Below are 25,350 nucleotides of genomic sequence, written 5' to 3'. Positions count from 1 at the left end.
CATTTCTCCAAACTATGATTTAATAGCTGGTTCGTACAATATAACTTTATGGAAATGTCTTTCATTCTTATTACACTTGGTAAGTATATATAAGAGCACCTTTTTGCATTCATCGCGGTATCGGTTTGAATCGGAGTTTTCTATGTGATCGACCTCCACAACCCGTAACTCCGGTGCTGGAAGTCGGATGGAGATGGAATTTAATATCAGTTTCTGGGGACGCAACACCTTTCATTTGAGACTAAGTTGAGCAAATCTAGCCATTTTCGAGAAACCAATATAACCGTTATTCTGACTTTGGATGCTTCCGGATCCGTCGATGGTGGCCAGTGTGGCCAAAGAGACTTTGAATGACTGTTGGGGACCTAGATCTACAAATTCAACAGTTGTGTTTACATTTTTGAAAAAAAATCACCTTTTTACATTCATCGCAGAATTCGTTAGAATCGGGATTTGCTGCGTGATCGTACGTATCACCCTGTAATTCAGGAACCAGAACTCGGATCCACACAAAATTCAACAGCAGCTGATGGACCTTTCATTTAAAATTAAGTTTGTCAAAATCGGTTCAGAAAATTCCGAGAAACCGATTTGGAAACGCAATACTCAACTGCATATTTTGCCTTCCATTTGAGACTTGGTTTGAGAAAATCGGTTCAGTCATCACCGATGAACCGATGTGACTTTAATTGTGGAATATGCCCGGAATTCCGGAATCGTCGATAGTGGACAATATATTCAAAGAATGTTTGATTGGCAATCAGTGATCTAGATCTACGATTAGAAGTAATTTGGTGACCATTTCAATAGTTTTTAGCCTCTGAGGTATTACGATTGTACCGATTTATATGGGAAATTCCAGTGTATCCTTACTAACACCCCTGTAACTCCGGAAGCAAGAGTCAGAACCGAATGAAATTCAGCAGCAGTCAATGGCATTACTGTATCTTTCATTTGAAATTAAGTTCGTAAAAATCGGTAGAGAATTCGTTGTGGAATGGGTGTGATATTAGCTTTGGAACTTGGCGGGTTCCCCGAGGGCGTCATGAACCGTCATAGGTGGCCAATGTGGTCAAAGCTGCTTTGATTGATCATTAGTGATCCAGACCCGCAAACTAGAGTAATGTTACATCAATTTTAATATGTTTTACATCATTTGAACATTATGGTGGTACCAGTTTATATGGGAATTTGCTGTGTGACCGCACTCTTCAACCCGTAACTCCGGAACCGGAAGTCGGATCAACTAAAAATTCAATAGCAGCTTATGGGAGCGTTATACCTTTCAGATGAAACTAAGTTTGCGAAAATCGGTTCAGCCATCTCTGAGAAAATTGTGTGAGTTTAAATGACACACACACACATACACACACATACACACACATACATACACACACACACAGACATTTGCCGATTTCGACGAACTGAATCGAATGGTGTATGATACTCGGCCCTCCGGGCCTCGGTTAAAAAGTCGATTTTTACAGTGATTGCATAGCCTTTCTTTATATGAGAAAGGCAAAAAGGTAATAAGTGCAATTGAAATTCTATCAAGGTAGATAATATGTTCCTTTTTCATTTTTAAGACTATTGACGGGATCAAATTGTTGGGCCTAGCGGTAAAGCAGCTGTGTATTTTTCCACAAGCGGTTTTTACATAACATTGAGAGTGAATTAAGAATTTTTTGCGAATTTTTTTAGAGCTTTGCGTGAAGCGAATTGATCAAAACTGTGTATCATTTCAATAACATTCTGTAATTTTTCTATATTTAGTTAGGGTTAGGTATTTTTTATATAGAATGTGTATGCAAAGTTTGAAAGAAATCGCAAATCATGTTTTTCCCAGAGACGTTCTACACAAAACTTCGTCACCGAGTCGTTCGTCGATATTTTTGCATTCAAGAATTACAGAATGTTATTGAAATGATACACTATAATGTTCGAAAGTTTTGAACAATTCGCTTCACGCAAAATTCTAAAAAAAATCGCTAAAAAATTTTTTTTCCGCGCTGAAACCCTTAACAACCCCCCCCCCCCCCCTCAATACTAAATATCATTACAAAGGTTGCCATTAAGGTGAATACCCAGGTAACCAACAAGCATTAGTGTATGCAGTAAAGTAGCGTAAAATTCGCATTTCGGATGCTTCTTGCCGTATGCTAGCATTCGTTATGCATAACTGTTGTTAATCAGCATTCGAAAAACTGTTTAAAAACTTCTTGCCACTAAGCAGCATTCTGAATGCACAACAGCAGTAAAAAAGCATTTTCATGGCACAGCAGTAATTTAGCCGTATATTTTGCCAAAAGCGACTTTTAAATAGCTTTTAATATGACTTAAGTGCTTATCAAGTAGCCGTTAAGTTGCATTTAGCATGCTTATTGGTTACCTGGGTATTCAATTGATAACTGGCTGTTTTGTGCGTTTTGGTTACCTGAGACTGTCAGTGGACAAATGTATTGGTCCCGACGGTATATTGTCTGTCCATCAAAGTAATCAAACGGCATTAACATTAACAAACCAACACATCTTTGAACTAAATAAACTTTGAAAAGCACAATTAAAAATTTTTATTAAAAGTAAACTTATTTATTAGTACTTAAAAATGCAGCGTGTCATAAGGTATCTAATATATATAATGGTAGGCCAAACAAACATTTTATTTAATAATTTTACTACATGTGCCGCTAATGTCCATGTAGGGTGAATTGTTGCCGTTCGACTCTGTTGAACATTCCTCGCCATGTTTGCCAGTTTTATTCAATCCGTTAATTAAGTATACTGGTATCGTACTGTTCGACTTGACCAAACTATGTGCCTCATTTTTAGTTTTTTTTCTGACATTAACCATCACTGGTCTGCACGTTCATTCACGTCAAAAAACTCTTGTACTTAGTTTGTTTTTATGTCGAGTAAACCGAAAAGTTTGTTGTTTAAGCCTCATATCAGCTATAGAGTATCTAATAGAAAAAGTTTTCATGGTTGTAAAAAAAAGGTTAAAATAGCGAAAATTGACGGAGCAACGGCCCTTTTCCCTAAACGTTTCGTTTTGTATTACGTTGGCGGTGAACACTTTATCTGCACAACCTATCGACCGATCGATATGCGTTTTCCAGGATCTATGTAACTAAAATATTTAGAACGCGATCGAAGCGATTCGATTGTAATCTAAATGAAATTTTGCACTTTTTGCTATGAAAATTCATGTTTTTGAAACCAAAAAAGTCTGTAGCTGTGCACTTGAAAACTCATTTTTGCCAACTTGCAGTATCATAAGACCTTTCTAAAAAGTTTAAAATCAATCAAGGAGGGTTGAAACACTTTTTTTTATTTTATTAGATAAATCTACAAAACACTATTATTTGACGACCTTTTAATTTTAATTTTTTTTCTGTTTATGCTCTATCAAGTTACGTTAAAATAAGCAGTAAAAATTTCGAGCAAAGGATCGACATATTGATTTTTGTAATAGTGTTCATTTTGTTTCAATCAAGTAAGTTGAAACAGGGATCGAAGTGTGGTGAAACAAGTGACCAATTACACGGTGCTACAAAATAAAAAAATGAATGTACTTTTCAGGTGATCTGTTAAAGGTTGTAGGTCTAGTCAAATACAACACAAAACCTCTTTTAATCATTTTAATCTACCCTCAAAATCTTGATTTATAGTAAAAAAACTATTTTTCGGTACTTTCGGCACTCAAAGTTTATTTTCGCGGTCATTTTTCAACCGATTTTCAAAGTTTTTACTGTTCTGCAAGGAAGAACAAATAACCTTTCCAACGATATGCTATATATGTTATTTTGTTAAAAATATTATGCGGTTTTGGGACAGTAATATGAAAGTAACCATTATTTTACGATGTTTTCATGAAAAATATGAATATTGCTCAACATTTTTATTTTTTTTTTTTTCAAATTAGAAACTTACGCGAGTTTTTAACCCTCCGACACTCGCGCCGTTGTATTTAGTGCAACACCTTCAGAAACTCTAGAGAAATCTTCTTTCGGCACCAGCGGCTGCTCATTCGGGGAACCATTCGCGCGAGTGGCGGAGGGCTAGGGGACAGAATTTTTTTCAAAAGATCGATTTTTTTACTCGATTATGTATACATTCGAAACTATGTGTGTGAATTTTGAAGTTAAAGGAAAACATATCGGAAGATATGATTCTAGAATACTATAATTTCACTAACCCCTTAACAGTTGCAAGATTCCAATTTGGGATAAAATAATTAACTATGCCATTTTTCTACCGATTTTGATGATAAATAGGATGTTTGATGCGGAAATAAATGTTTCCTTTAAATTTTAATAAATTACATTACTTTTAGTGCGAAAAATGTCAAGAAAGATTGAATTTACGTAAAGGCATAAAGCATCTTAATTGCATCAAACTTATAGTATTTTGGTGGCATATTGTTGAACTCTAGCAGGGTCGCTGATAGCTATACGCTTATCAAACTGTAGATGTTTCCTTGATATCCCCAAGAGAACTTTATTTTGAACTTACTTAACACTAGTACGGCCGCGGTATTGATAATCGAACGACAAGTTACATTTGCGATACATTGGAAATATATAATAACATTCTACACGCTAATAATAAAATTATTTAAAATATTCGATTACAAGCAGAGTTAAAAATAATCGAAGCTCTTTTTTGACGGCTGAAAATAAACCTGATGCGACTCGCGGTGAATAGAAAAAATATTCATTCAAATATCCATGTTATTCATTCAGTTGAATATCGTACAATATATTTATTTCACTAATTATATCGGAAAATGTTTTCAAATGCCGGTAAAGCATATGAAACAACAATTATCATCGCTTACATTGTGCCAGGGCATACTTTGATGCGTTGATCCGTTGCTGCACGGCCGCTTCTTGTAATAATCGGAGACGAATGAAAATCTGCATAGATGAATGGGCGGTGTATCCGTTTCACGTTTTCAGCTGCGTCACTGATTATTGGAAATGAATGCGGCTGAATTTGATCAATTTTCATTCAATGAATTTGAATATTTTTAACTCTGATTACAAGTAGTGTTTGTCTAGGCTAACTGCTTCTGTTTCACCACAATATGTCTCTACGATTACACTGAGTTGTTTTCAAAGCTAAAGCTTACAGATTGCCTAATATGTATGCGCTAACGAAAATTGCTTTCCAAACATCTACCTTCAATTTTCAGGTTCAACTTCTCAAATAATTTTCTGTGTGTTACTTTAGATAGTGGTTTTGTTAATGCGTCATTTGGTAAGTCCACCATCTCAGACCATGTGTTGTTGTCGTTTAATGATTGCAGTTCTAGTTCTATGACCTGCTTCCATTTTACCCAATCGGCTCGCACTTTTAACAGTTCCACTGATTGGGGGATATCTTCACTTACGCATAAGGCTGTCTCGTAATCATCCATCCATCCAGGAGCTCTACGTTCTCTACCACTGCAACGCACAGATTGTGACGAGGTCGTGTTATCATTGTCGTTGTCCGACAGATTTTCATCTGAGTTATTAGCAGTCATGAAGCTGTTTTCACCATTTTGATCAATATTGTTATATTCCAGGCTTCTGTCATCATTCTCCCTTGGTTCAATGACTTCGATGTCTTCGGAAACCGATAATTCGCTGTCTGGGAGAACGGGGTCCATTTCAGAGTGGTTTGATTTATTCCTGAATATACGTTCATCAAAGACAACATAACGTGAAATTTCCACAGTGTTTGTTATACTGTTCCAAAGCCTACATCCGTTGTTCGCATATCCTATGAACTGGAGAAGTCTGCTTCGCTTGTCCAGCTTCTTCCTTTTCTCTTTTGGAATTTGAGCATAAGCATTACAGCCGAAAGCTTGCTTACATCTGGTTTCTTACCGAACCATAGTTCAAAAGGTGTTTTATTATCCAATAAAGCACTCGTTGGTGATCTGTTTGTTAAATAGACCGCGACGAATATTGCTTCTCCCCAAAACTTTTTTGATAATTCACTTTCATGAAGCATGGCTCATGCTTTATCCAAAAGCGTCCTGTTCATCCTTTCACTGACCCCGTTTTGTTGAGGTGTGTAAGGAACAGTTGCAACCAACTGAATACCCCTCAGTCTGCAGTATTCCATGAAACTTTCGCCATAGTATTCCGTACCATTGTCAGTTCTTAAATAAGCAATCCTCTTGCAGAAGTGAGCTGTTGCCATTGCTTCAAATTGTTTAAATCGATAAAAAAAACATCGCTTTTGTGACCCAAAAGATATACATTGTGAAATGCGTATTGTCATCGATGAAGGTGACGAAATACCGAAAGCCGTCATAAGTACACTCTTCAAAATATCCGCACACGTCTGAATGTACTACTTCAAGCGGTCTGCTTGAACGTGGCAAGTTGATTCTTTTAAACTTGTCTCTTGTTTGTTTCCCAAACAAGCATGATTCGCAGAGCTGACCACCCTGATGAAAGTCCTCTGACTGAATATCAAATCCCTCAGTCATTTTGTGTGTGTACAACTTTTCTAGGTTTGACCAACCTAGATGTCCAAACCTTTTATGCCAGTGAACCAAACTGTTATTTTTACATATCAAGGATTGTTCGTTGTTTGTAGTAACGTCGATTTGATACAAACCGTTTACCAACTGACCTCTGGCGATAACCTCACCATACTCATTGATGCTAACCGCATTCATCGAAAATTTCACCTCTTTTCCTATGGAGGCAACCCTTTTAACGGACAAGAGATTTTTCTGTAACCCAGATACAAAAAGGCAGTCGTAAAGTCTCAAATCTTTAACTTTATTGAATCCATTCATTGATTTCAATTTAATGTTACCTTTGCCGTTGCTGACCTTCTTTTGCCGTAGATGTGGTTAAGGGCACTTCGAATTCACGTACGTCGTTCATTATACCTCTATCGTTGGTTATGTGACTCGACGCTCCAGAATCCACCACCCAACTGGTTCGCTTGCCGAATCCTCGTCCAGCCATAAGCGCGTGCTCTTTCGTCGCGTTCGGTGGGAACTGTTTTCTTTCCTGGAATTTTCGACGCTTGTCGAGCGGGCATCGGTTGCGATAGTGTCCGATTTGACCGCATCCAAAACACTCGATGTTTCCTTTCGCGGCTATCATGGCCAGGTCCGTTGGCCTTGCTGCATCTGAAGTCCTATCACTGTTGTCGATATATATTTCCGCCTCCAGGAGCATGCGGTGAATATCAATAATTGATTTGCGCTGTAGCTCATCTGGTGGCAAGATCAATATAGCTGCTACCACATGCTTGTATTTCTTTGGTATGGCTCCTAATAAGGTCTGCAACCTTTCCATGAGGCTTGCTTGTGGGTTTGCTACCTCGAGCTCGTGGCTGAGTCGAGAGTGTTCACTGAAAAGCTCTGATAGGTTTACGAACTGCCTCTGTCCCAGCGTAAACAGTTGCCTACGCAATGATATGGCCACGAGCGTCCCTGTTCGTTGATATGCATGAACCAGAGTGTCCATGCATTCCTTCGCATATTTGCAGTTAATAATTTTTAGTGTCATCTCGTTGGAGATTGTGCAGCATATTTCATGTTCTGCAGCGTCATCTTCTTCACATCGTTGAATATATTTCGCTCGGCGCACCTGCTCCTGCTACTCAGTTGCATGTGGATCTGTCCTGGCGAATTCTTCTTCCAGAGGTGTACGGTCCAGTGTGTGAATAAGCTTGATCCTGGTGAGATGGTGCTGCAATCTCTATTTCCACGCAACGAACTCACGTTCATTGCCGTTGAAAACTCCTACAGCCAGACTTCTCCGTTCCATCATCGTGACGGTGGTTGGATTGGGGATGATCGCTGATTGTTCCTGGTCTGCTTACTGACGGAAGAACCAGATATGGCTTCGACCAATCCGCCTCCAGCTTGTAATCCTTGTATGCCTCTAGCTGGTAGTCCAATGCCGAGCCGTCTTGGAGTTGATGCGCCGCTGTTGATTGCCAGGCCACTGCCAGACGCTATTGGTCCTGACAAAACTGGTACACCGCCGCCATTTTCTCCGACATGCTCCTCCGGCTCGAACTCGTTGATACTGGTAGTCCATAGCTGCATTTCTTTGATGTCATCATTTAAAGTTGCAGTTGCTGGCAAGGGTCCTGGGCCCATAACCTGTTGAACTCTAGCAGGGTCACTGATAGGTATCCGCTTATCAAACTGTCGATGTTTTCTTGATATCCTCAAGAGAACTTTATTTTGAACTGACTTAACACTAGTACGGCCGCAGTATTGATAATCGACCGACAAGTTACATTTGCGATACATTGGAAATATAACATCCTACACGCTAATAATAAAATAATTTAAAATATTCGATTACAAGTAGTGTTTGTCTAGGCTAACTGCTTCTGTTTCACCACAAGATGTCTCTGCGATTTCACTGAGTTGTTTTCAAAGCTAAAGCCTACAGATTGCCTAATATGTAGGCGCTAACGGAAATTGCTTTCCAAACACATATTTTCAGTAAAATTAACATGCATAAGTTTATAAAAATATATTGATAATTGGCGGAGTTATGGATTTTTCCCCGAAACCCTTTTTTATTTAAGAGGGTTGCGGTGATCACGAATAAAGACTAATAGATCAACTAAAATCCTAAAACTCAAAAAATTCCATTAGTATTTGAGTATTCCTCGTCATTAAGGAATAAATAATATTTTTTTTCCTGCACTCGGGAACGTTTTTCCGAAAAAATGCGTTTTTAAGCTATAAAAACTGCATTATAAAATTCTCATCTACAAAATAAAAATTTATGCATAAAAAAGGAATCGTGAAGGTACGAGAAAAATTGATTACGATGAATTGAAAAAAAAGTTGAAGAAAATCGGTTTAGTGGTGTTTTGGAAATCGTGATCACGGAAAACCATTTTTGGAACTACAATTCGAGATAATCTAATTTGAAATTTCAAGTTTCGATAACAGGAGCGGATCCAGAAAAAAAATTCGGAATGGGTCCGAAATTTCGATTTTGAAATGTGTTTTGTACAATACGTAATATGTAACACCCTCATTTAACCCTTTCATGCCCAACTTTTTTCTCGCGCATGTAGAGTTTCAAAACTATTTTTCCTTGAAAACGGTGGGGTCAAGAAACACGAAAAGTATTTTTTCATAAAGATAGGTGCTTCCCTCGCAGTGCTAGAAGTTGCTCAATTTTTGCCTTCCAATGCTCAATACAATACCCCTAGAATATTTACAACAGTCCAATTGCATGGAAAATGTAGCCAAAGACAGTCTAAATTGATAAGTTTTATCAACTTTCAATAATATTGCAACATAACGAAAATGTACGAAAAAATCATTTACCGTCGTCAACGTAAATGTTCCTGGCAGCACTGCTCCATCGGAATCCTATCAGACTAATCGCAACAAATTCAGTTCTAGAGCTGGTCCTTGAAACTATTAATACTCAAATGAAAGGCAATAGTCACATTTATTAGCCTTACTTGTATTTGTTTGCAAATTTTGCCTTAATCAATAGTTATAGCTGTTTAAAAACGTTGTTGTCCACAAACAACATGGGCACGAATGGGTTAATTAGAATCAATTTTTGAGGTCGAATCTGGTTTGGAATGTTTTTGAATTCAAAATAGAAACTATTTTAAAATTTCTCAGGAAGTTAAAAAATTTCGCCCCCCCCCCCCCGTTCCGGACCCCCAGGACCCTTCCCCTGTATCCGCCACTGCTCGATAAACATATGATTACGGCTTAAAAGCCAACTTTAACAATTCTCTTTGAAACGAAATTACTTCGTTACTTACCAATAACAGATATTGGTAAATCGTTACTTGCCAATAACAGATATTGGTAGTAAGCAAAAGAGAAAAGTTTTCTCTTTCATTAACTTCGATGAACTGTGTTTAGTAAGTAACGGTTTGTCCGGAATTTCCTTTCACAGAGAATTTTGACAGTTGACTTTTAAGCCGTAATCATATGTTTGTCGAGAAGTTACCGCTGCTCTTGGTAGACGATGCGCGCTTGGAAGCGCTGTAACTTTCGATCTATTTCTCGGATATCTATAAAAATTTGGGAAAATATGCACTTTCAGATAAAATAATAAAACCAAAATTCGGTTTTCTTAAAAATTAAGAGGTATGTAGTTTTTGAATGGCAGGTAACACCGCAAATTATGTGTTTTTCCAGACACGTTCTACGAAAAGCTTTGTCACCGAGTCGTTTGTCGATATTTTCGCATAGAAAAATTACAGCTTGTTATTGAATTCAATCGATTCGCTTCATGCAAAGTTCTAAAAGAAATCAATTTTTTTTCACGCTGAACCCCTTAACAATCAAAAAGCAATGCCTTGGTGCTACAATCCCTTTGCGGAATTTTCGCCTTCTGTTTCAACAGATTTTGCATTTGCTTAGAAAAGACGTTGCATCCATGTTTCGTGCTGAACTTTTTTTAAACAATAAAGTACTCTCGTTGAAATTTAATGCAGCATAATCGAGGAAAGTGGCCAATAGTTTTTAACCGCGTAAATAAACTTGTAGAGTGGTTGCATATTTATTAGAAAGTCCAGAATACTAATGCCAAGCACTTACCGTTTTCAATATGACTAAAATGGTGCAATGCTGCTACCGGTGGCGTCGGAAAGGTGGTCGTGGGTGGTTGCAGTGGCACAGTGGACGAAAGTGGCAGCGGCTGCACGGTAACGGTCGACGAAGCGGCCGCAGCGATGGAGGCAGCAAGCGACGGCGATCCGACTGTCGAGGTCGCTGAACGACACATGCTCACAACGGCATAGATTGGCACATTTTCATTTTGTGGGTTCTGTCCGTAAATAAACGAACTCTTATCGGCTATAAGCTCTTCGATTTCATTGTTGGTGACGAGGTACCAATTTTTGGATTCATTCCCAATAGGTAGATCAAACAGTAGGTCCAGCGACGTGGCCGGATCGCGGAAGTTACGCTTGTTCCGGTTGCGTGCTTGTCGTAGTGTTGGATCGTAGTAGGTCAGCTCGTTCTCATTGTCGTAGTTGTAGGTATAGTGATTCAACTCACTCACATCCGATATTTCGCTGCCCGGGTAAACCGTTACGATCTTTGCCTTTTCGGCGTGCACGTGCTCCAGGAACGTCGATACCGCTCCCGGCAGATACTTTTCATTCGGCGCAAGCCAAACCAAGGGGGCCCACTTTCTCACAATTGCTTCCACTGAAAGGATAGAAATAAAGTAGAGGAGAATACGTGAATTATTTATTCAACACTTTGCGCCACACTTGACTCAATCTATTAACTGTTAAAGCATGCTTGACCTACGACAATCAACATTAGGTACTCTAGGTTTATAAGCATGCTCAAAAGGAACGTGGGTATATAAATAGCAAACGCTTTCCCAGCTAATGGATGGATCCAAATTGTCGTTACATTTCGGTGGTTTTGGGCATTTGATATGGTTTGCTGGTTCATGTACTTTGAATCGTTGCGATATACTTGCGTTGACTTTATGGTAATTTATAATTTTGTTACGAAACCTATTGGCCATAGATGATTCAATCACTGTGAACGTTTGTGTGACAACTGAGCGAATTAGTATTGCTGAGATTTCATGCTTCACAAGCACAGGTGCAGCATTCCAGAATAACGATTTATTGTATAAGGTATGATTTTCATTAGGAAGGTCTTCTATTCTTGAGGTCCGTAGTTGAGCTGTTTTTGAGGGTTGACAGTTCTATTCTGTTGAAATTTTCTTAAAACAAATACGCAATCGTACCACATTTTTTTAGCTGACCGGAAGCGTAATTCGAACAAATGATTTTTGATCGTTTTGAAATTTTACATACATACATATTCAAAAATGATTTCTATGAAAGCAATGAAATTGAAAGAAGGATAGGTATTCTAGAGCGAATCAGTTATAAACTTAGAACGGAAAACTAGAACTAGGCAGGCTCATATGGGCATGATCGAAAGGAAATGTGAAGAATTCTTTGCCTTCTGCAGAGTAGGAGTTGGGCGTTTTACCCAAGTCTACCGCATGGTCTATGATAGAACATAACTCATCATCATGTTCTACTTCCGACGCCGTACGACGTACGTAGGATTCTATTTTTTATTGGTTAATTTTTTTGACATTAAAAATGTCTTACTCCACTATCTGGGGCTAGGTGTCATTCTAAAATCTAAAGCATCTCCCATGTAACGAAACTATGTAAGGTTTGCACGTTTATAACTCCGATATTACTAGATGGATTTTAATCATTCATACACCAACCGATTCAGAAACACCTAACTTAAATATTGGTAATAATTTAATATCTCCCCAATAAAAGTAGACTTTTGGAAATTGGTAAAATTAAAAAGTTCACGAAAAACGGGAAAATTACCATTCGTGAGGCAGATTTCTCAGACACAGCCGTCAAGAGTGGGCAGCTTAGTTGCTCAATGAAACACGAAAAGTCATAAATAGAAGCAACGCATGTCCGTTTAAATCGGTTGTTGCTCTTATCCCATACGAGCAACATCGTCTCCGGGCGATGCAATAAGCGCTATCGATTTTCGGCAACGTTGGCATTTGCACACACTCGCATCTAAGTGACTAAACCATATACGGTTAGTTTATAAATAGAGGTGACGCGTACCCGTTTGAATCAGTTTTTGTTCTTATGTCGAACGGGTAAGATCATGGCTGCAGCGTCTGGGCACTACAATAAGCGGTAGACGCTAAGCATTTTCGGCAGCGGTGGCCGTGTGCGGATTTTTCGGGTACCAGCACGGTGTCACAGAATGATTTGCAAAGTGGGTGGGCGGGGTGGTTTGGATTTTCAATTCAGTACGATGTGTGCTGCTTAAGAGTGTTGCGCTTGAAAAAAATATATTTATTTTTATGCATGCGTGTGCGTTGTAACTTGTTAATCCATGTTTACGGCGCTTTGTAGCTGCGTAGGGTAAAGAGCCTATTGGTTTTCATGTTTCATATTTTGGTTATGTGTTTTTTTTTATCAGTAAGGCATCTGACAACGTGCTTCTGTAGTTATTGCACTGTTCAGCAGCGTAGTATTTTATATAGGAGAGTACACTCAGGTTTTTTACGCGGATTTTGAAATTTATGCGGTTTTCATAAACGCGTTTTTTTAAATTTACGCGGTTTTCATTTACACGGCCTGTATCCCCTGCGTGAAAAATCTGAGTGTAATTGCATCGGAAACAATCACATTCCCAGCAGAACTTTTTGTTTTCTAATTTCAAACACTTTTGTTTCGTACTGCACACAACGGAAAATTTTAAAACAGAACTTACCGTCCCAGCAGCAGTTGAAGCGGGTGTTCTTTTTCGATTTAAATTCTAGCCATGTCTTAAGCGTTACTGGACTTAAAATTGTTTTCCCAGTTTATCCAGTCAGAATATCTGTCCTACCCTATGTATTTAAAACACAGTAAAGTATACAACAAATACAACGGTTGGGGATACTAATTTAAATTTTAAAATAAATCTGTTTTAAATTATGAAACAAACCGCTGTACTGAAGATATAATTATGTCAGTCCTATTACCACATAAAACATCTATATAACATAAAACGCTGCAGAATTGTTTTAATAATACAATGTTTACACTACATAGTTATAACACGTTTTAATAATTAGCAACAAGAAAAATGTCGACAAGATAGCATAAAAACCCGTTTTAACTGGTAGTGCGAACGTTGCATAACAATGTAATTTATCAAATAATTTCATTTTTTCCACCACTAATCGATCAAGAAATACTTAAACTTAAGATTGTTTACTTAAGTTCATTAGTACATTATTGAAAATTTAAATGGAAAATGAAATTTCATATTTCATGGAGAATCTGTATATTTCCGTTGGCGGGCGTGGGCTTCCTCATCACAGCTCTCAATATGGAACTTTTCTTTTGAATATATTTTCTGGACAGACCAGCTCATTTTTACTAGATGGATCAGCCAAATAATGCCAATCACCTAGTGAGATACTTGATTAATTAATAGATTACCGTTAAAAGACCTTCAATAAATTATGTTTTGATGGGGATGGTATATAGCAAATTGTAACATATGAAAACAGAGGAGTGAACAAGAACGTGAGTCGATATGTGTGATAGATAAAATTCATTTGCACGCTCTTGAAAAAAGCTATATTTTTAATGTCACCGTGGTCGTATCCTGTACACAACCCTTTAATTTTTTAATCAACAATTTTGTGTCGATTTCTATGATATTTTCAGCGTTCTTTTCATAAAAAATAGCGCCATTTCGTGAAAAAACTAAATATCGAAAAAAGTCGTACGTAAGTACGTAACTTGCTATTGTTACAACACATCGAAAAAACGTTGATTTTAAGCTCTAGGTTGAAAATTACGGGAGATAGGATTACGGCCATGGACTCTTTCCAAAAAGAGTCGTCTACGGAAAAGGCAGTACGGCGCGTTTTTGTATTTGTATTTGTATTTGTATTAGTCATATATGCATCAACAGGCAATTCAAAGCCCCAATGATGTCTTAATGCTAAACTTACGGCTAACAGTCAAATCGTTACAAACTTAATAAAAAATAATACAGTAAAAATAATAACAATACAGTGAAAAAATATAAAAAAACAGCAATGAAGGAATCAGCCGAAATTAACGGGTCCGTTAAAGGTTCTGGAAAATCGTAGACGTAGAGTTGGGCGAGACAAATTAAAGTTGAAAGCTGATGCGACTCGGTTGAAGATCCGTTGTAGACCAGTAATGGCTCCGTGCATGCTATAATTAGTGCGTCGAAATGGCAATCTGAGCATAAGGTTGTTACGCGTTGGCCATCTTGTGACAAAATTACTTAAGAAAACTAGTATTATAAATCTCATTCGACAAGATCTCGATTCACCTCTTTATTGCGCCTAGGAAAATTCCTGAAATATGCCTGTTTTTTCGTGTTATACAGTGGTGTAACCCCTTGAAGCATGATGTTTAGGAACTCAACAGGGCCGTCTTAAGACCACTCTGGGCCATGGGCACTATTGAACTAAGGGGCCCCTATCAGTGAACAGGTATAAATAGATATATAATAGCATGTTTCTCCATGTCATTCTAAGACTTTTCCAAATTTGAGCTATTGGAAAGATAACAGAAATAAAAGATATGGCATGGCGTTTTTTTTAATAGCAGCTGTATGATGAAGCAGTAACCTAACAAAATTAACATGCGGTAATCTGACCTTCATAGTTGCATGTCGTTGTTTGAGGATGAATACAATATTAATTCTTCAAAAGGGCTAATGAGATTTTTGTAAACAAACTTCTTTCGCTAATTATTCCGCTGCCGAGTTGAATTTCATGAAAGATACATATGAATAAACATCTTCACACTTGGTAGAATTAATTTCAAATGTTTTCTGTGTTAAAATTATAACAAATTAAGAAAAATCAGCAAAACAAAAGTTTGTTTACAAATATTATTAGCCCTATTCAAATGTTGATATGGAATAGTACTTTGCCAAACGGGAATGCTGAAGAAGGGCTGGTTTACCGCTTACTACTTGAACGTTGTCTTGACTAGAAGAAAAAATTGTATTACATGATGAGTTTAAGGTGGCTTGCGTAAATAAAGCGCGAGATTTCCTATTTCTGGATGATTGTTAATAGTTCACATGTTCAATCTGAACTTATTAACATCGATACTATAGCTGCAAAGCCTTATTAATATATAAGCGAACGTGGCTTTTTTTGGAAGATCAAGTAAAGTATCACACATTCAAATTTCCAAAATGCTGACAAAATAAAGAAAGAAGTATTTGTTGTTGATTTTGACCGTAGCTAGTATGTATTTTTATTTCTTTAGTTCTCTTCTCATAGCTCTAAAGCTAAAGAATGTTCAATCTATAAGAAATAATGTGTTTTGTTTCGAACTGAGCTAACTAAAATTGGAAATGCAATTGCCAAGGAGTAGTAGTTAAGTACACCATTTGATAGTACATGATAAGTTGGGGTTAACTTCGAATTCTTCTGATCTGCGTATGACAGCCACCGTAATCGCGATATAGATGTTAAGAACAAATATGCAAACAATAAATTTCAATGTAAATGTTTAGATTACTGGAGTTACGGTAGTACTCAGTAATATTGTCCCGTTTAGATCCGCGCTGTAGGACTAGAAATAATAGCACAGACAAACAGACATAACACTTTGAATAATTATTCAATATTTCCATCAATCACATTTAAATGATCATTACTGCTTGCCGCTATCGCTACCTATCTATCTATTCTTTCTATTCTTTCTATCTTTCTATATACATAAAAGTCAATGTTTGTATGTATATGATTTATAGACTCCCAAACGGCTTAACCGATTGCTGTAAAAATTTGTACATAGTAGGCGTTTGTTATGGAGCGTGTTTGTGTGCTATTGGTTGGGAATTATCAGCCCGCCAGATGGCGCTACGGAACAAATTGTGTTTTCCTCCTATTTCGATGAAAGTCACAGCAACGCGCGATCGGTATTAGCTAGTCGCATATATATATATATATATATATATATATATATATATATATATATATATATATATATATATATATATATATATATATATATATATATATATATATATATATATATATATATATATATATATATATATATATATATATATATATATATATATATATATATATATATATATATATATATATATATATATATATATATATATATATATATATATATATATATATATATATATATATATATATATATATATATATATATATATATATATATATATATATATATATATATATATATATATATATATAAGTCAATGTTTGTATGTGTGTTATTTATGGACTCCCAAACGGCTTAACCGATTGTCGTAAAAATTTATACATAGTAGGCATTTGATATGGAGCGTGTTTGTGTACTATTGGTTGGAGATTATCTGCCCGCTAGATGGTGCTGCGGAATAAATTGTGTTGAAACTCGCAGCATCGCGCGTTGAGTATTTTCTAGTAATGTATAAAAGTTTTGATCAATTCGCTTCACGCTGAGTTCTAAAAAATCGCAAAAAAGTGTTTTTTTTCTCGCTGAAAAATCTTAACCCTTGTTTTTTTCTATGGAAGTCTTTTAGGAATAGTACTGACGTTAATTTGTATTTTCGATTAGATTATGGACCCTGTAGGATAATCTGGAACAGCCAGAAAAGTCTAGAATTCGGTGTTTATTTTCGGAAGCAATTTTTAAACTTTCCGACGGTTTTTTGAACATGTTTTAGAAGAATAATTGACGTACATTCGTCTTCGTAAGTATTTGGCAACATAATGCCCTTCCGAAAAATTCGCTACATCCGCAGAAGTGGCCAATTCACAAATTTGGTTCTGGTACTCCAAAGCTTTCTCGACAGTATTTTCAGAATTCTCTTTGCAATGATTTCATATTTTGATCGGTACATTAATCTTATTAGCACGATCCTAGAGCGCTGAGGCATTTTCAAAAGTATTTCTGGAAGTATCATGGGAATGAATTCAAAAACTTATATTCTTCAAAAGCATGAATCAGCTCTTGCAAACAAATATTCAAACGCGAACTTTTCGAAACTTTTTCAGCTTCCAAGCAAATTAATACATACCATCCATTTGATGATAAAATAAAAATGAACAAAACTCTTCATAATGGTGTTATTTTGTGTGGAAGTCCTGGGGGAATTATGGTCAAACCGACACCTTAAGCTTTTCTGGGTTATCACAAAACCAAAAAAAAAAAATAGTTTCTACGCAGAATTCTTCTTCAGAAAATTCTTAACAAGGCTTAATTTTGTCAGCGCTTCAAAAAAATAATTTCGTTAAAAATTATTGGTTGCAAAACTCGGAAAACAAAGTGACTTCTTCTAGGCACTGGGGGTAAAACCGACACTCCATAGAGGTAAGATCGACACCCCCTTTAATTCATTTTTCCTCCACATTTTTAATTAAAATGTGTTTTATGCGTGAGTAATAATGTGTGAGTATGTGTGATGCAAACATGTGCTTTTTGCAGCTTCATCATTTAGTGAGGGGAAGAGAATTGGAAAGCGTAGTGATAGAAACAAGAGTATTTTATACTATAGGATTATTTCTTGATATGGATTTTTCCAACCAATCCTTACGCAAATCATTGCAACCTTCAGTGTCATTTTATTTCGTAAGAGAAGATTTGCAAGCATTTTACATTCCGCTAATATGATTCATTCACTTATGAGCAACACACAATTCTTGGTAAAACTTCTTGTTCAGACTTTGATTTTTTGGGACTCTGATCATCAACGATTACCGGGGTATACAAAAGATCATTGTCTCAATGTGATAAAGTACATCTATCACAAACCAAGAGAGCACCAGAAATTCGGTTTGATGAGCGTTTTGCAGAAATAGCAAAAGCTTCGATTGAACCTGATAAGCAAAAATTCCAATTTTTGATTTTTAAACAGACTTATAAGAAATAAACACAATGCAAGTATTTCTGTGTATTTCTGCAATTACTATAATGTGCTAGTAGTGTAAGTGAAGTGTCACAAAGATTCCCAGCCTTTTGTAATGAGTCGCAAGTAAACACAACCAGCTTAGCAGCGTGTCGGTTTTACCCTAACCATAGGGGGTCGGTTTTACCCCAAGAGCGACTTTTTTTTTAAATGCGTTAAAAATATTGAATTTCTCAAACTCGTCTTCAATGCACCCAGTTGATCATTGGAAAGGCTGATAATAATAGGTACTGAAAAAACTAGTGATTTGAAAACCTTTTGTTCGGTTAAAACCTTAAAATCTACCAACAAAATCTAACATCTAGACGAGTAAAAACGCTTCTGTCATATGGTTTTATGACATTCGGCGTACTTATGCGTTATCCAATTTGTCTTCAAATGCTCTACATAATCTCTAATAATAAAGTGTCATCATGAAATGATTAAAAATTTGATTTCTATGGAAAGTTGTGGGGTGTTGGTTTTACCCACAGTGTCGAATTTACCCATAATTCTCATACTAGTTAACGTTTCAATGTTTGGTTACAACAATAGAATGATCCTTTTAAAAAATGGATGGACCCTAATTCCGGTCAAAGCAATCGAGCTCTAGTACCAAGTTGACGAAATGAGCCAGATAACGGATCTAAAGGGCCAATATGAAGAACTACAAAAATATGCTCGAAAAAATTACCAAGTTCTAGGACAAACTTTATGAATTGGTTTCGTTCAACTCCCTGCTAGGTAGCCATTTTTTCAAGCCAACATCTTAGCCTTAGTTAAACACAAAACAACCCAATGCAAGAGCATGGCCGACATGGGCCTAGAAATGACTAGGCCCATCAAATGTGGACTACTGCCAACGTCTGTACATCGGGATGGAGATGCCACCCCCTGGTTCCGCTCCATCCGGAAAGTCAGGAGATAGATGCTCAATAAGGTCCATATCCGAATCAAAGTCATAAATTCATTCGAATGATACTTAAACAAATTCTTTTAAAAAATATGTATCAGAAGGTTGCATGTAAATTAAATTGGTTTTACGAAAGTTTCGGATCTTCCGGAAGGTCACTACGAAGTCTATAAGGTCCAAGTTCAGCTTACAAACATGAATTCATTGCAATTAGAGTTCCACTTTGTCACTTGTACAGTATTATCGCCAAACAGGGTCCTCTTTGGCATCGATTTCTATTGGTGAAGATTGATAATATTAATCAGAAAATTGATAATTGAAATTCTAGTACTCAATTTTGGTGCAAAAACGATTACATGGAACAGGCAAATATTACTTCAAACTGTGTATGAAATCCTGGAAATGCTAACATTTTATTAGTAACCTTTTTGTACAGCCCATCAGGAATGTCCGAAAATCTTGTTTTCAATTGGAAATCGTTCCTCTACATGAAAGAGGAAAAGTCAAGCTACCAACACCTAAAGAAGGTTAAATAAAAAAAGAACCAAACTGATTCTTCTTCATTTTTTTTTATATTTTATTTTGGTTATGTTTCGGGTTAGAGAAATCTGTTTAGAAAAATCTCTAACGCTAAGTGCGGAGTTGGGAATTGAACCCAGGTGATCTGCGTACAATGCAATCGATTTGTCAACTACGCTATGCCCGCCCCTTCGTTTTTTTTAATTTTTGCAATGCTTAATGATGCAAACAATATCACGCATACGATTGTGTTTGCAATTTTAGGAACGACAAAATCTTTGACATAACAGGCCTAATACATCTTACAACAAAAATGCAAAAGGACGTGATTTCAATAAGTTGTATTGAAAGTGAACTTGAAGTAGATCGTTTCATTAAAGTAAAATCAATATATACTTAGATTCAAAAAATCGAAAATGTTTACAATAAGGGGGACACCTACCTATTTCTCTCTCCGACAAACCAGCTAAATCATCCGTAGCTACAGACCGGCATTTTTCAGTGGCGAGCAGTCCCAGGAAGATAACGATGCTTGGCCAGATGGAATCCCTCCAGCTCATGTTCTCCTTCTGGTTGACGTAATTTGCTGATGTTGTTTTGGTTGTTGTTAGGTTGACGTTTTACTGTTTTGACGGTCGGTGCGTCACTTAAGATCGTTGTGATTGTCGCTGAAATCACCAACAGCCAACTGCTGTCGACTGTATCAGACAGACTTTCTCTGCTGTTTCTGCTTCGGTCTCATTTGATTCTCCAAATTTACCACATATTTACAATTTTTCTCGTCTCTCGTCACCGGCATGCAACACGTTGCCGATTTCACCTCCCAACCGGCAACTGCACTAACAGCGGAGAGTTTGGGCGCCCTTTCCGATTGCACTTTTTCTTCGTTTTCTTCTCTTCATTGGTTCACTCTGCACAATTTCACGGGTAATGTGGCCAAAGTGATTCGTGTCTGCTAAATTTGAATTATGTTTTGTCATAAATTTCCTTACGGAAGAGACTGTACAAATGTGTATCATTCTAATGCGGTAACCAATCTTGTCTGGTCGCCTCACGCCGTCATGTTTCTTATGTCGTTTTCGATTGAAAACCTAGAAACAAACCCAGGTTAGTTGCTTCAAACAAACGTTTTTAATAAAACTGAGTTGAGTTCTGGCAAAACAGCTGTGGTGTGAGCGAACCCGAAATATCTCTCAGGTTAGAACCCAACTCGGTTCTCAGTTCGCATAACCTAGGTTCTGTCTTGCTACAAACAAACGGTTTTGCTGGCTTCAAACAAACGGTTTGACAGCAGTTAGGTCCCAAACTGAGTTAGTTTCAGCATCAAGCAAAAACGATATCAATCGATAACGACATAATTATATGTCATATTTGTCTGTGATCATACTGGTCTCTTCTGACGATTCCGATAATTGCGTTGTAGGGGTAGTGAATGAAGTTCATATCGAACAAAAATTCTCAAAAGTGTCTGTGGTCACTATGCACTCTAGATCAGAAAGGAAAATTAACCAGACCTTTGGATAGGCAATTTTTTGATATTCTGCCTTCAGCAAGGTATTTCGGTATTACCTGCGCCTTCTTTTGGTGATGTAAATTAGTATTAATTTTTAATTGCATTGGTGGCGCTGCGATATTAATTTCTAATTTCGTATTTTAAAGGTTTGAATTTTTCAGCAAAGTTTTAAAACTAGGACCAGCTATCGAAGATACCTTAGCTTTATATCTATTAGTAACGAAGTTATAGCATAAAAAAAAAATAAAATTTCACTGAAATCACGGTTTTACACTATTTTCTCTGCGTTCAATAATTCAACACTTACAACATTACCCTTCTGTCGCAACTGATAAGTTGCGTCTATTATGAACAACTTTACTACGAATTTTCGACATGTTTTATGTAAAATATGAGCAAAAATAACATGATTTAAAAAAAAAGCTTTTAAAAAAATTTGCTATTTTTCGCAAAAAGTCATCGATGTTCCTTAATGTACCATACATGTCCTAGCAAATGTGAAAGTATACCGGATACATATATTTGATATATATATATATATATATATATATATATATATATATATATATATATATATATATATATATATATATATATATATATATATATATATATATATATATATATATATATATATATATATATATATATATATATATATATATATATATATATATATATATATATATATATATATATATATATATATATATATATATATATATATATATATATATATATATATATATATATATATATGCATCTATGCGAAGACTACGTATTAAGAAGACTAATATCTCTTTTCTTCCCCCCATACAAACGAGAAGCGACAGAGGCCTCTATAGACCAATAGGAGGAAGGTAGGATGCCTAATGTAAAAATGTATATGTGTGTGCATCTCTGTGGGAAGTACCACCTTTACCTGCAAGTGGCGTTGCTGTTATTGTCTCCAGATTCTGGACAGAGTTGCCAGTCTTCTTGATGTGCAGTCCTCGATCTATGCCACCCTAAACAGGCAGCCAAGCCACTGGTGCTCAAAGACGACTTCGTTCGAGCTTCCGATCGTAGTACACAAAGTGCACTCACTGGCTCTACTAAATTTGGTTGTCGGAAATTCCTCCTGTGTCATGACCCGCTAATAAGATCAGTTCGCGGTAATTTATTTCATACACCCGTAAGCTTGCCACTTTTTTTACTTGAAAACTCGAATTGATTAGCTAGACGGCGAAGAAAATTGTTACCCAACCTAACCATTTTCCAATGTTTGGTTGGATTGCAATCGATCAGTTCCACTTTCATAGTTTTATACTCATAACAGGCAGAAATCCTTTCATGCTGCCATATTCAATGAACATAAATGAATCGCAATAAAACACAGCTGAGCCGTTGATCGGTTATTTTCTCCTTCATTTTAGCATGCATGCTAACATTACCTATATTTAATCTTTCTTCTGCCATTTTCATTTACATTTTCTCAGCATCGAAGCATTTCATATGATGAACAATTAGTTTCGCATGTGCCACGCCAATTGATGAAAATATGGTGCTGGTTTTATCGCTGATATCGACAGTTGTCGCGGTTCGACAATTTTAAGATACTTGCTTTGCGAAAGTCGTGTTGTGATAAGTGAGTGTAAATTTCATCTACGAACTAAACGAGCTCATGCCTACATCCTTTTTGCACACAGTTTTCGTTTTTTTATCTTTAAATGCTAGTTTGTGTCCAGCATTTAAAAAACTTTTTAAGTTAACTGTTTGTTTAAATCCTATGTTTTGATGCTTATACCACAGAGAACAGACGTCCATCTTCAGCATTCAACTTGTGTAAAATCTCTAACGGTTTCGAAGGTAGTTTGGATATCTAAACCAGGTGCGCTACTGTCGTCATGTTTTTTTTGTGGCTGAGTGCGACAGAATTGACAGCGGTTATTCCTCTACCCAGTCAAACTAGTCCGGAACCGATTCGGACTTCCAGCATGAATTCCAGCTCAAATGCGTCAACCGATAGAGTTGGAATCGGTTGTTTTCTTTGAGTTAGGTTCCATGCAGAATCCATCCAGGATTTCGAACCGGTTCCGGAATCGATTTGACGGATAGTTGGGATAGGTTGGTGTGGCGGCGCTAGTGTTTTTATTATATTAATTCAAATGTTTACACACGTTTTTTAAATATTTTTGTTGGATCATGGATGTCTGTTATCTGTGCTTATACATTATACCATATTCGGCAGAGGATAAACAACTTAACCCTTGAACCTTTCTTTTAAGGATCACATAGAATGAATCCAAGCGCAACAAATGCAACAAATAAATAAAATGTTTATAAACAGGAATTCTAGGTTCTGCCTAAAGAACAAACTATTAATTTATAAACAAATATTTTAGACCGGCAATGCTTTATGCAGTGCCAATTTGGACAAGGTGTTGTGCTACTAGTAAGAAAGCGTTCCAAAGGATTCAGAACAATTCTGAAAATAATTCTGAAGCGTCCTCCCTGGTTCAGTACAAACGAATTGCACAGATTCACAAAAATAGAAACATTAGAAATTATGACGGATAGCATTATAAGCAATTTCCGACAAAAATCGTTGTAATTATCAATTAGAGCGATTAGCTCTCTTTATAGTTTATAAGTTGGGTTTTAATATTTTTAACTCCTTATTTACATGACAAGTAGACTTAAAACTTCCTACTACAAAAATCACTTAACTGCGAAAGTATATACGAAGAAGTTCAGAGTTTTTAAAATATTCGTCATATAACTTTAAATTTAAAACGATGACCTATAGTTTATTATACACAAATCGATTGTAGTTGATGGCAGCTAAAATTTTTGAAAAAAGCATATTCCTATATTTTCTCAAAAAATAGACAAAAGTACGTAGAACTACAGAAATACTCTACCCTGAAGATGAGGGGCTATTCCTTCGAAACGTTGCACTAAACCAAAAATACATCAACTCCAACTTAATTCAATTCTATACTGAGCGTTTGTATATACATTAATTAATAAAATCCTTGGGTTTCTCAAACTTGATGATATGGTTGTTTGAAGACGAAAATTTTGAAAAGAGACATACCACGTGAATATTTTAAACTTTTCGTATCTCTACCGGATTTTGAATGAAACATATGTTCAAATAGGGCATTTGAAAATTAAGAATACTCGTTTTGGGATGATATTATTGAAGAGGCACATTAATAGTATTGGAATGCACTTTTTTGAAAAATAACTGATCAAATTCCAAAAATATTAACAAATTAGACACGGAAAAGATGGTGCCCAAAGACCCCCTACGTTTCGTTTGAGTGCTCCGTATTCTACAAGTAAATTAGCGAGGATTACAATCAGAGTTTATGCGTTGGACAGATAGTGGATCTCACTAAATTTTTGCCATACTGGGTAGGGAAAGTTATGAAAATTAGGGCCATAGTACTCAAGTAAGAGCAAGTAAAGTAAACAAATCGGAAAACTAGAAGTGGCAAGGTCATTAGAACAGGCTTAATATCTTACGGGCTTAATTTTTGTCTTCTGCTGATGAGGGTCGAGCTTAGGCAGCATAACTACGAATCACTCGAGTTCACCAGCATGTACCTTGGCATAGACAGACTTGTCCTTCTTTACCAAGGGAACCGACAAAATAAAAGCCACGCAAGATCACCACTGAAAACCTCAATGGTGATTGCTGCTGTTCATCTCTGTTGCCTTTCGAATACCGGGATAGATTTTCATTAGACTATTGTCACTGCGCTTACAGTCGTAGCGGGTTTGCTACATTGTGTAAGGCATTTGTGCCATCGATAACATAAGTGCCAACATAGCCTAGACACTTGACACTCTTTTCTATATACTTCAATGCAAATAAATACTATTGTATTGCTATACATTATTCGCATTCACTCTGTCGCTCTCTGTTTAAGGGGCTTGAAAGCACATGTGACCTTATATCAGTTAACT

At 36.5% G+C, this 25,350-nt stretch overlaps 1 protein-coding gene across 13 annotated transcripts in view; it reads right to left on the bottom strand.

Annotated features, from left to right (window-relative positions):
• Positions 1–25,350, bottom strand: part of LOC131689325 (uncharacterized) — a 90,246-nt gene that overhangs the window by 25,695 nt on the left and 39,201 nt on the right. For 4 of the 13 annotated variants that reach the window (XM_058974339.1, XM_058974330.1, XM_058974340.1 and 1 more), the window contains exons 2-3: positions 20,323–20,835; positions 10,559–11,173 (exon numbers count right to left, since the gene is read on the bottom strand). In XM_058974339.1, the coding sequence (XP_058830322.1) occupies positions 10,559–11,173; positions 20,323–20,440 (733 nt within the window). In that variant the 5' untranslated portion in view covers positions 20,441–20,835. Of the gene's footprint in view, positions 1–10,558; positions 11,174–20,322; positions 20,972–22,315; positions 22,774–25,350 lie in introns of those variants that run through there. The other 9 variants (XM_058974333.1, XM_058974329.1, XM_058974336.1 and 6 more) reach the window with 6 other exon arrangements.

This window comes from Topomyia yanbarensis, chromosome 3 (genome assembly GCF_030247195.1).
Source record: "Topomyia yanbarensis strain Yona2022 chromosome 3, ASM3024719v1, whole genome shotgun sequence".
NCBI classification, from domain to species: Eukaryota; Metazoa; Arthropoda; class Insecta; order Diptera; family Culicidae; genus Topomyia; species Topomyia yanbarensis.
This window is presented reverse-complemented; position numbering and strand designations above follow the sequence as displayed.